The 13,042-nt window shown below is 37.8% G+C and overlaps 1 protein-coding gene across 1 annotated transcript in view; it reads left to right on the top strand.

Annotated features, from left to right (window-relative positions):
- The window catches only part of Fndc3a (fibronectin type III domain containing 3A), a 137,363-nt gene that overhangs the window by 39,539 nt on the left and 84,782 nt on the right, over positions 1–13,042 (top strand). The window contains exon 3 of the mRNA XM_038309883.1: positions 10,373–10,448. Coding sequence (XP_038165811.1) covers positions 10,373–10,448 — 76 coding nt within the window. The remainder of the gene's footprint in view (positions 1–10,372; positions 10,449–13,042) is intronic.

A 13,042-nucleotide genomic window follows, 5' to 3' on the forward strand; every position in this document is an offset into this window, starting at 1 on the left:
TCCTTATGGCTTGATCAGCCTGCTTTCTTAAGGAATTCAGAACCACCAGCCCAGGGGTGGCACTATCACAATGGACTGGGTGCTCCCCCATCAATCGCTAATTTAGAAAGTGCCCTACAGGCTTGCCAATAACCCAATCTTTTCTCTTTTTTTAATGGGAAATATTTTTCCATACAGTGCATTCTAATCATGATTTCCCCTTCACCAATTCCTCCTAGTTCTCACAACCTCTCCACCATCTAATTCCACACCTTCTTTTTCTCTTTCACTGGAAAAAAAGGCAAACAAATCAGAATTAAAAAATAATAACAAAGAAAAAGCACAAGAAACACAGACACATATACAACCCCCACCTCCCGACAACCCCACAAAATTAGAAACCATAATATTCAAGTAAAAGACCTGTAAGATAAAAAATGCCCAAACAAAACGACATGGGACAAAATGTCTACAAAAATGTCATTGAGTGCATTTTGTATTGGCCATTGTCTGCTGGGCATGGGGCCAGCCTGTGTGGAACTCTGTTGTAGAAAACTAACTTTTCCTTGCAAACGGTGTCAACTGGAGATGGCGTCTAGGCTAGAGATAGGAGGTCTTGTTCGTGTCCCTGATTCAGCACTTAGACCCCACCCTGCTTGATGAACCTGTGCAGGGCCTGTGCATGCTGCCACAGTTGCTCTGGGAGTTCATATGTGCATCAGTCTTGTGTCATGAGACATGGCCTCGTTGGTGTCCTCCATCCTCTCTGGCTCTTTCAATCTTCTGTCTCCCTTTCTGCAAAGCTCCCTAGCCCTGGATTTGATGAAGATAGCCCATTAGAGAGTGAACATTCTTCGCATTGTCCAGTCGTCTCTAGTCAATAGTTGCTTGTCGTATGGAGGCATTTTCTCAACTGAGGTTCCCTCCTCTCAGATGACTCTAGTTTGTGTCGAGTTGACATAAAAACTAGACAGCTCATAGCTTATATTTATTGCTAAGATAATCATGTATTGCAGCATTTTATTGGGTTATGGTTTGTAGGGTCTATATAACTGCGGTTTTCCTGGTGTATTGTCATATGAATCAGAATTTATGACCATTAAGAATGATGGGTTTAACTACACTGTATGGAATTATGAGTGTAAGAGTTTTTAAGAAGCCATATTAGGAAATCAAAAAAAGTATGAGGCAATATTTTGGCGCATTAAGTTCTGTGTCTGAAATACAGTATGTTCTCAAAATATTAAAACTCAAGCCCAATAGAGAGAGACTCATAGTCAGTCACCTAGACGAGTTGAAGCAATAGTTGAAAACACATTGTCTTATATATTACAGCTTATAGCAGTGTGTACACACCTATGTGTATACATGTGTGTCCTCCCATACATCTGTTAGTGTGCATATGAGATAGTTTATGCCTGTACGTATTCAGATGGTTTATAATCTGGTGTGCTCAAATTATTTGTCAATAGTTGAGTTTGTGTGTACAGGCGTCAAGTATACCTTCTTAAGTCAAGTTACCATTTTTCATAGAACTAAAAATTACCTTAGAGTATATTAATTTGATAATTTTACTTAATTTTTATAAACCTTAGCCTGTAAACTTACATGAAAAGTTACATCATCTAGCCCATGTACAGATTGGTAGGATCTAGATAAATGCAATAAAACCTGATCCATAGTTCCTCTGATCCAAGTCATTTTAATTACTCGCATAAGTTACTAGTAATATATAAATGTATAAATAATACAGACTTGGGAGTTGACAGTATAGTTTGTATAATGAATGTTCCTCCTTGAATTTACAGAGAATTCGGATAATAAGTTCAAATTTAGACACAGTAAGATTATAGTTTTTTTTCAGGTGAATAAATCTAGGAAATGGCCAGAAACAAAATTTTGGTGTTAGGAGTCTAGAATTCAATCCCTCATTTACACTGATTCGTTTCAGGCGCTCAGCAGTCATGTCAGATGGGTCCTTCATATTGGACAGCACAAATGAAAAGCATTTCTGTCTTTGCAGCTCTAGTACAGCTGGTGTTGCAGCCAAACAAAAGATTGGCCATCTGAAGCGGGACTGCTTTTAATTTAGCAAGTGCTTCTTTCAGCTTCTGTCTTTGTCTTTGCAGTGTTCTAGTCTAGTTGTAAAAGTAAACAAGTACAGTTTCATGAAGTGTCCCATTGTTCTGGGGTGGCAGTGCATAAACAGCTGCATGTCAAGTGTTACAGAGGACCAGCATGCAATATGAAGTGTCCCTCAGAGAAGGGCTGATTTAATTCTGACTTAGGATGTCTGAACCTTGATAGACAAGTATGGTCTCTTGGAGAAAACCAAGTCCTCACTTACAGAAGTTGAAGGCACCCCATTCAGAAAAATGTAAGCAAAAGTCAAATCTTAGATGCTTCTACTAGAGAATAGTATTTAAATAATTCGTAGGGCAGGGTATAAATGCAAAGCTATTGCTTACCGGAACACTAGTTGGAAAAGAAGAGAGATGGATAGCTGGAAAACTGGAGGATCAACAAACTCTTGAAACAGGTTTGATTAAGAATAATGTTACTGGGGTAAGACTTAAAGCAACGTGGTTGGTTTCCTTGTAGGAGGATGGAATTAAGACTCAGATACATACAGAAGGAGGAGCAGTAAGAACCCCAGAACAGAACAACTCCACCTTCACCTTGATCTCAGCTTCTGACCTTCAGAACTGGGACAAGATCCAGTGTGTTCTTGGATCCAACAATCCTAATAAACTAGTAGAGTAGCCAAGGAAATGCACTACAAAGGCTAGAAATTTTGTGTGTGTGTGTGTGCGTGCATGTATATATTATATATGTGCACATATAACATATATATTGCATATATACATACATATATGTGTGTACGTATGTTTTGCATTCTGGACCAACTTTCTTACTTTCCTGCCTTATTTACTAAAGCTCCTATTAAGTTTCAGATAAAAACTGTAAATTGTATTCTCCTCAGACTTAACTTAATGTCAGGAAAGGATGAAAGTCATGAGCTCCTTGAACTGGAGAGAAGAAAGCTAAGTTAGACCTTCAAAATTTGTGCCATCTAGAAGCATTGCAATTATTTCCCAATAATTTGGGTTTATAGATTTTTAAAACAAAAATATCAAGATATTCTTAGCAGTTAATGGATCATTGACTATTTCGCAATTATATAGCTACCACTTAAATAATTTTAGTTATTAGAGTATACAGCTGTAAACCTTAAAATTACCTCTTAAATTCAAAACTTCATTTTTTTAACAATACAAAGCAAATTACTTAAAAGGACTTTTTAAAACGAAGGCGAAGGCGTGGAACAAGGCTGTAACCCCGGCGTTTGGGAGGCTGGTGAAGAGGACTGCTGTTGGAAGACGGGCTAGGCTATAGTAAGGCCTTCTTCAGAAACACTTTTTAAAGGACTTGTTCTTTTGTTCTAAGATTTCTCCTTTAGAGAATCTAAAATATTTGTATTTGTACTCTGTGTTAGTTAAGGACTTAAAGTTAGCCCTGCCACCTGGCTGGTAATTAATTACACTGATAATAGGAAGACTGTTTCCCTGGGATTTGGACGGGGAAGACACCAATGTCTTCGCCCTGCAGAGAGTGACTTCAGTCTCTACAGATGATGTGAGTGAGGCTGGACATGGCTTTAAGGTTACTTTCCTTCCATGTGATAGACTGGGAAAGTGGGAAGTGTTCATGTATCTCATTCTCGTTTTGCACTGAAAGGACTTAGACTGACAGGATTATGTGAAATGAACACGGTAAGAAAAATTACTTCTTGGATAGAAATGAATATTTTCGTAATTATACCTGGTGCTGGTTAGGGGCAGTTGATAGCAGATGTATTCAGGTGTTATTAATAATACATCTGCTATTTGAATAAAGTTTATATAGATAAAACACAGTTAGCTCTGTATTTTTATTCATTAGTTCAGATTCCAAGATGGCACCCATCCAACACGTCACTATAAAATGCATTATGGCTTATCTCATTTAAGTGTCTGATTAAAAAGAGTTTTGACATGGAATGTAAAAATTGGAATTTACTATCCAAGAAAACTATTGGATGGTTTTATAAAACAAAAAAATTATCTTTTGAATAGTACAAATAATCCCGTCAGTGTATGGTAAGAAACAGTCTGTATTAGGTTAGCAGCTCTCCCGGGTTGCTTAGCTCCCGTCCTCCACATCTATGTGCTCTTTCCAGTTCACTGAGCTGTATAGTATTGGCACCTCTTCCCTTTATATTTTCTTTACCACTCAGCATCATCTTTTTCTGTTATTCTGCCTTTTTATTTTGTTACCTTTTCCTTTCTTTTAATCTGTGATCTTCATGTCTCTTGCAAGCTATAATAGGTGTTTTTATTGTGTATTAAGGAAGTTAAAGAGCATTATACCTTAGAGATGTTTTTTGAATTAATGTATATGTAGTATCCATACATACGGTATATGTATTTTTCCCATTAATTTATATATATGGCCAGATTTACAGCCTTATCAGTCTGACCTTTTTTTTTGTTCCATTTAATGGAATATTTTTATTTACTGTGAAAGATTACAAAATATTTATTAAGATGCTGTGTTATTTATAAATATGCTGAAAACAGTTTTTAGGACATACTTTGTCTGAATTTTTTCAATGATAGAAAATGACCAGGAAAAGTAGCTGGAGTTTCACTTGCATCTCTTCCCTGCCTCCACTTACCACATCATGCTATTATTTATAATGAGATAGTGGAAAATTCTATTCTGTTTGTGAAAAATCCATATAGAATGGCATGTGAGCAAGATAATTTGAAGGTAGATAAATACTGTATTTTAGGACTAGTCAAAAATCTTTTGATTATTTACCAGGAACACAATGTGTTAACAGTTCTTTATGCAGTGAACAAAAGGGTGAACCGTGAATACTAGACAGTATGCAGAATTCATTCCTTTACTCATTTACTAACTCATTAACTGTGAGGTTCTGTTCTAGACAGTGAGTAGGCTTGGTGTGTAGGTGGGGATGGCTTAGTGTGTAGACAGGAATCCTGTCCAGTGTAGCTCTCGTTTGATCTTGAGTGTTAGCAAAAGTGAAAATGCTTCTCAATCACACATACATCTGTGTACTGACTTATTTTAGCTATATACTTTCAAATTATTTAAAAATCATATCTGATTGGTCTTACTGACTGGAATAACTTGAATCCTGTCACTTACTTTATTAGTCATACCATCAAGACAGTGTTTTTGACTCTTTTACGTACTGCTCAGACCCTGTTGTCTAGAACTCACAGTTAATGAGTTAGTAAATGAGTAAAGGAATGAATTCTGCATACTGTCTAGTATTCACGGTACACCCTTTTGTTCACTGCACAAAGAACTGTTAACATATTGTGAGTCAGTGCTAGAGTGCGGAGTTTTATAAACAATCATTCTAATAACTGTGGAAATGTAGAGATTATTTCAGATAATGAAGAGTACTAAGTAAAAAAAACCAAAGTATCAGTGTGATAATAAGAATATAGAGGGTAGCGTGTCCTACAGTTTGGTGATCAGATATGATCTTGGGAAGATATTGGAAGAGTCTTCTTTAAATATTCCAGTAAACAAAACTTTAATAGAAAAGGACTTAAACTTCTTATTTTAAAACCATCTATGTGACTAAAATCCTCTAAGAGTTATAAATATTTTCTTAAAATTTTTATTAGTGTATATTAACTATACATAATAAATGGTTTCATTGTGACATTTTCATAAATGTATGTATTGAAATAGAAATTGCCAGGTAGAACAATCAACTTTTCTGCTCATATTTTTCCCTTCTTAAATATCTTAGTACTTTCTGGTATCTTTCATCATATTGTAACTGTCCATTTTTTTTCTCTTTCCTCCTCCATTATTTCTGCTCTTATTTTGTTCTTTATTTTTACTTTATTTGGCTTAATTCCAGCATTATGAGTTGGACACATAATGTATTAGTTTTCCATCATTCCATCATTTGATACATACAATTTTGTTTGCACCCTACTTTTAATAACAGTTGAGGAGAGGTACCAGGATAATTCCATGAATTGTTGTAATACTCCTTCCATGATCTTAAATCAAGCTCATGAACAGTGTAATTCACATATTATATGTATTAGTCAGGGTCCTCTAGAGGAACAGAACTTATAGAATAAATTCATATATAAAGGGGGTTTATTAGAATGGCTTGCTGGCTGTTCCCACAAGTCCAACAATGGATGTCTAGACTGAGGCTGGATTTCTAGAAGCAACAACACATAATTCTATGTATATAATAAATATAACAGTACTATTAACTAGGAATTAAACTTGGAAGAAGATAAGGGGTACTTCCCTTGTAGGATGTGTTTTCAGAAATCTTTCAATGTGTCATAACTTAGAGATAAGTGGGTTTTCCTTTTCTTCTCAGATGTGCTTTCTCCAAGTGGCTTTACTGTGCAGCTCAGGCTAGCCTAGAGCTCACAGCCTGCCTCATCTTCCTGAATGCCGAGATCACAGGAGTGTGCCGCTGTGCTCAGCAGTGCATTGTGCTGAGTTCTTAAGTGACGCCATGCTTTGTCATACAAGAATTCTTAGTTCAGAGTTGCAGGTCTGGTCAGATAAGTAAGAAAATGCCAGATTATTTAGAAATCGTATAAAATATTCATTGGTTTTAATTTAGGTTATGAAAACAATGTCATTTGGAGCCAAATCCTGGTTCTACATGGTATTTTAAAGCCAGACACAATAAAATAAAGTAGCAAGATTGTACATTTGTGACTCTGAACTAACATTCAAAACAATGTGGAAAACAAACAGTAGTTTTAAGCTATTTTGAGCTCTCTGGTATCCCCTTTTGCCTGTTTGATTCATTGGCTAATGCCAGTGTATAAGTTACTGTTCTTGTTTGTGTGACCAAATACCCAACAAAGACAATTTAAGGAAGAACTGGTCTGTTTTGGTTGACACTTGAGGGTTTATTATATCATGGTGGGTAAGTTGGAGCAGAAGGATGAAACATCTGGTCACCTTGTTTCCCTGGGGAGAGATGCTAGCACACCTGCACAAGGTTTGTGCTGAGAGCATCCTCACCCACACCCAGGGTGGATCTCCTATTCTCAGTTCATCTTTCCTGGAAACAATTAACACAAGCTAGAGGTGAGTGCCCATGTGATTCTAAATCTTATCAAGTTTATGACCAGATTATAGATAACTATTACAAGTCAACAGCCAAATATATAACTCTTTAAATCATGACATTCCACCTCTGGTTGCTAAAGTCTAATGTTCATTTCATAAAGCAAGTTGTTTTAGTCCATATTTAAAAGTCTCCAGATTCTTTCATAGTCCCAGTACAAATCAAAAGTTCAAAGTTTTTTCTAACACTCAAGCAATCTTTTGGCTGTGAGCTCCTAAGATAAACAATTGCATACTTCCAACATACAACGGCATAGAGCAAACATTTCTATTTTATTTCTATATCTGTGACCCTATGTTGTAGTGACCTCAACCATAAAATTATTTTCGTTTTTTTTCATTACTTCATAATTGTAATTTTACTACTGTTATGAATTTTAATGTAAATATCTGTCTTCTGATGGTCTTACCAACCTCTAAGAAAAGATCATTTGAACCCCCAAAGGGTTCAAAAATAGGTTGAGAACTGCTGTATTCGATGAAAACTGAAACCCAGTAGGGCAGAAACTGAACCCTGTAACTCCATGGTGGGCAGCTGAATTCATGATAGAATCATCTTGGGGTTGATTCTAAGGACTTAGGTTACTTGCAGCACATGTAGCCAGCTTGCTCCATGCCCTGCAGCTTTCCTTTGCAAGCATCCTATGGTCCTGGCATATCCAAAGTCCTGGTCTTAATTGATTCTGACTTCATTTTCCCATCTTCATGCAGTGGCCTCTCGTGGTCTCCATATAGGAAATGTAGCTCTGCCACACATTGTCTGGCCTTAGTGGCTTCTTGGAATCTTTTCAAAAATCTCTATGACACTTTGCATCTTTTGTGCCTGCAAAACCAGCACCTTGTGAATATTGTTGCCATTTTGTTGTTGTTGTTAGCTGAAGCTGTTGCCTGCTCACCTTGAACCATGACTGCAGCAACCTCTGTCTGCTGACCCTTGGGAAATACTAGGGTGCAGTTTGTGAGCAGGGGACCCCATTCAGTGTCATTCTCAGTCTAAGTTCATGCATTTAAAATCAATATGTATTTTCACGAGACCTTCAGTGGGTGGGAGGCTTGCCTTCTGGGCACCGTCCCTGTTGTCCCAGTGAACAAGAAGGTCCCCTTCAGTTGTGCTAGTCTCTAACAGTTACAGATGTTTGTCTGCAGCTTAAACTTGACCACACTTCTTTCTTCTGCAAACTTTAGAGTTTTCATCTTTTTGTTCTTTCTTCTTATAGGTCTGGGTAAGAGCAGAAAGCAGCCTGATGCTAGTCTGCCTTGACACTTGCCTACAAGTAAATCAGTGCATTACTTCTTAATTCAGCCTCACTTGAGGTCTCAGGCCATGGACAAAATGAAGGCAGATTCTTTGCCAGAATATAACACGCATGTCCTCTGGACAATTACACTTTTAATTGGTGCAGCCTATTATGATGGGACCATGAAGCAGCTAGTCTCACTGCATAAGAAACTAGTATTTATACGTCCTCTGGAAAGATTTTCCAGTGGAATTATAATGCAACTCATGTAAAAAGTTTAATAGTCACCTTAAAAAATTCAGACAGGCAACATTAATTGTAATATTTTTACACGGTATGTCCTGAGTACTTTGTCAATGTGAAATAAACATAAAGGCTGAATATATGCATCATATTATATTTTACAATATATTATATATTATAAAATCTTCTTATATATAGGTATATATAATACACCATATATATACATATATATCTAGCTAGTGGCTCTTGTAACTAGACTGCACAACCAAAGAGAAATTACATATGGAAACAATCGGAAATATGACAAAGGAAAAAAACAACACTGGCAATAGAAAAAGAATTTTTTTTGTTTGTTTTTGGTTTTTTTGAGATAGGTTTTCTCTGTAGCTTTGGAGCCTGTCCTGGAACTAGCTCTTGTAGACCAGGCTGGCCTCAAACTCACAGAGATCCACCTGCCTCTGTGTCCCAATTGCTGGGATTAAAGGTGTGAGCCACCACTGCCTGGCATGGAAAATAATTTTGGTAAAGTAAAAAGAGAAAACAAGGTCAGAACATGTGTACAACATAATATAGTAAGATATATATTCTTAATATGTAATTTATACAGATTACATTTATACAAATTTCTAGGAACACTTGAAAGCCCAGAAAATAATGGTAATGTGACATAATCAGGCATTTTACAAAAGAGTATAAGACATAGTTATGAAATCAAAGATGGGAAGTTTTTAGTGAGGGCATGTTATTCTGCGTAGATTGTTTGTCCATCATGAACAAAAGCCCTCCTTTGATTCTGTCACTGAAAAAATGTAAATTAAAATCTGTCAAGGCATCAAAGATTATACAACGATGACTTGTAGGATGCTCAGAAAGCAGTGAAGGGTATTTTTGCAGACTGTGAGAGGGGCTGTAATACAGTAAAACCCTTTAAAGGCAGTGGGGTTTCAGGCAGCAGAATTTGTTTTCTAGTCTCTGTCATAAGGAAACCAAGTTAACTAGAGAGGAGAGACCACATACATGAAGTGTTCACTTCTCTGTTGTCTACAATAATGGGAAAACTGAGGATTCCTGGAATTACCCATCTAAGAAAGAGCTAAATAGTTTGTGACATAGTGAGGTAGTCACTTGATTGACTATTTGAGTAGTATAACATGGAGTTCTTTTAGAATCTTATACTGTCTTATGTAGAATTTAGGAGATAAACCAGTCTTATGCAGATAACAAGATAAGAATTTTATCATAATCATTGTAAACTTCATTTTTCCAGTTTTCTGTTTTATCAAGATTCAAATATCATAAGATTAGCATATATCTTACTTATGAATGATGGAATTAGATTCACATTTTCATATATAACTTAAGATTTCATCCTAATTCCAGTGTGCTCTACTCATGATCCATCCATTTATCAACTCCTAAGTACTGTGCTGTGTTGAGTATTATACACCCGTGTGTAATCCACAAACTGATGCTGGCTTTGTCTTTGTGACTGAGTGGAAGTTTTTACTTCTTAGTAAATTTGCAATTAACTTCTTTTTCTTGTTTTTATCTTTCTGACCTGATTATGACCTCTTGAAATGTAAAACAAACATAATGTATAATCTCGAGTTTTCTAAGCTTAAATAGCTCACATCTGCTCTCTTACTAGCTACTTATGTTTTATTGACTGATTTGCTCTTTCATAGTTTTAGTTAATTCTTTTTCCATTGTTTAAGGTTATCCTGGTCCAAGTGAACCCAGGGGAAGCATTTACAATAAGAAGAGAAGATGGACAGTTTCAGTGCATCACAGGTAAGAGGAGGGATTTGCTACATTTGTAACAGAGAAACAAGTCCATGGTTTCTCTGTCTGGTAGGTACCAGCACATACACTGTGGTTTTCCCTTTTTCACTATCCCAGAGTCCAAGTCCTCAATCAGAAAACATAAGTGAACCAAGCCAGGTTCTTCAGTCTTCAGGAAGATCAGTTCTGCTTTCTGTTCTTGGTTTTATTTCTCCTCCAGTGTTGGTTCCCTCAGACATTTTTCCCCCTGTCCCAGAGACAAGGTTTCTTTGTGTATCCCTGGCTGTCCTGGAACTCGCCCTGTAGGCCAGGCTGGCCTTGAACTCACAGAGATCTGCCTGCCTCTGCCTCCCAAGTGCTGAGGTTAAAGATGTGCTGTGCTACGACTGGCTGGCAGCACAGTATTGCCCTTATTCACTACATCTCCAACCTGCCTTGTCCTGTCAGCAGGAGTTTCTGTCCTAGAAGTCACACTTGTCCCCTCACTCCAGGCTGTTCATACCCAGCTCCTTCACATTCAGCTCAGGTGTTCTGCCAGGTTTACTGTAGTCTTTCTTTTCTGGACACCCCCTTCACACTTCTGGACTGGCTATTTCTCAGGTGTCAGGAGCCATCCCATGAATTGTCGTAGGTTTGGTAAGAGACCCTGTCCTCTCTACCTGCAAGCTATTTTTTCTTACCCTTCATGATACATGATTAGAAATCTCCCCAGCCATCACCAAATATCCTATGAGGGACAAAACCACCTCCAGTTGATGAGAATTGTGTTTATATATGAAAATGAGGGCAATAGAAAAGGCACTGGTAAAGGTGATGTCACTCATTGTCACTAATATCATAAAAGGGGAAATTTGTACAGAAAGGGTTGGGATGGGATGCCATATGAAGACTCAAGTCTTTTCTTAAACTCACCAGCCAACGATTACCACCAAAACTAGAGACAGCAGCGAATCATGGGACAGATGTCCCCTTTATCCTCCAACAAGTCAACCATACCAGCAGCCCAGTGTTCACTCAGTACTCTACCACTGCGATAGAGCCTGAGTGTCTGTTGTTACGTCACTCTTTGGAATTAGGGAGGCTGAGTTAAACATTAGCTGTTTCTTAGTAGCTTGCCTCAAGCGCTCCAGGCTACTTAAGCTCAGTAAGTTCATTTCTCATCAGCACTGCTCACGTCACCATCAGTAGCAGGGACTTCTGCGTTACCTGTCTTAGGGTTTCTATTGCTGTTACGAGACACTGTGACCACAGCAACTCTTATAAAGGAAACCATTTCACTGGGGCTGGCTTACGGTTCATCCATGTAGTCCATTATCGTCCTGGCAGGAAGCATGATGCCATGCAGTCAGCCATGGTGATGGAGAGGTAGCTGAGAGTTATACATCCAAAGCAGCAGGCAGCAGGAAGAGAGTGAGACACTGGATCTGGCTTAAGCTTCTGAGACTTCAAAGATCACCCCAGTAACATACTTCCTCCAACCAGACTTATAGACCTCTCCCAGTGGGCCTGTGGGGACCACTTTCATCCAGACCGCCACATTAACTAGTATGCATATGTATACTTTAATTGGACCTGGCACCTCTAAGGTGCTCAGTGAGTGGAGGCAGTGAGTGCTGCAGTGTAAGCGTTAATAGAAGGTAAGCCCATCTCTGAAACCCTGATACCAGCTCTTGAGAGCGACTTACCAGTACCTGTGTGCAGCATTCCTCTCAGTTGTGTTTGAAATTATGTATGTATATGTTAAATTTGAAAATGCTTATTCCACCTTTTTAACTAAGACCTGAACTTTGGATTTGTATTTTTTACGTTTCTTTGTATCTCTTTTGGTTTTTGGACTTCTAACTAATAGTCATGGCTTTAAAGAACCCATGGAGGTGAGGCACCACATACTTTGGTGAGGGTGAAGGACTTGTGCACACTGTTAGTATCGACCGTAACTGCCACAGGAAAAACAATGTTCTCCGTCCCCCTTTCCTTTCCCTCTACTTAGCCTGGCTCGACTGTTGAGTTCTTAAAACTAACTCTTCTTTCTAGAAAAATTACTAACCCAGTAGGCACAAATAAAACTTGAAAGCTTACATGTGTTAGAAATTTTCTAAATCAGTTTAAACAATTGGAGCAACTGTTGAGGTGATGCACAAATAAGAAGTTATACTCTTGAAAGGACCCAGGCAGGAGGATGTATAAACAGTGTGCGTGTGTGTGTGTGTGTGTGTGTGTGTGTGTGTGTGTGTGTGTGTGTGTGTGTGTGTGTGTAGCTTTGCCATCTTTACTGACTTTTCTTCACTAGAACTTTATGTTTTCACTATGACCTACATTGAATATAAATTCCTGATCACACATCTTATCTTAATTACATGCCTTTCAAATTATTGTCCATAAATATTATTCATCAACGAAGCATTTGAGTTAATGTGGCATTGATTCCCCTAATACGTTAGCAGATGAAGATAGATTATTTATTATACTTTAAAACACAGGGCTGCTAATCCCAGTTATAGCCGGACCCTGAATGGTAAACAGCTTATATTTCAGGAGTTAGTTTGTGGCTGTGTCTCTTCTGAGCTCATGTCAGTTGACTGTAATATCTAGCAGTGACACTG

This window comes from Arvicola amphibius, chromosome 13 (genome assembly GCF_903992535.2).
Source record: "Arvicola amphibius chromosome 13, mArvAmp1.2, whole genome shotgun sequence".
NCBI classification, from domain to species: domain Eukaryota; kingdom Metazoa; phylum Chordata; class Mammalia; order Rodentia; family Cricetidae; genus Arvicola; species Arvicola amphibius.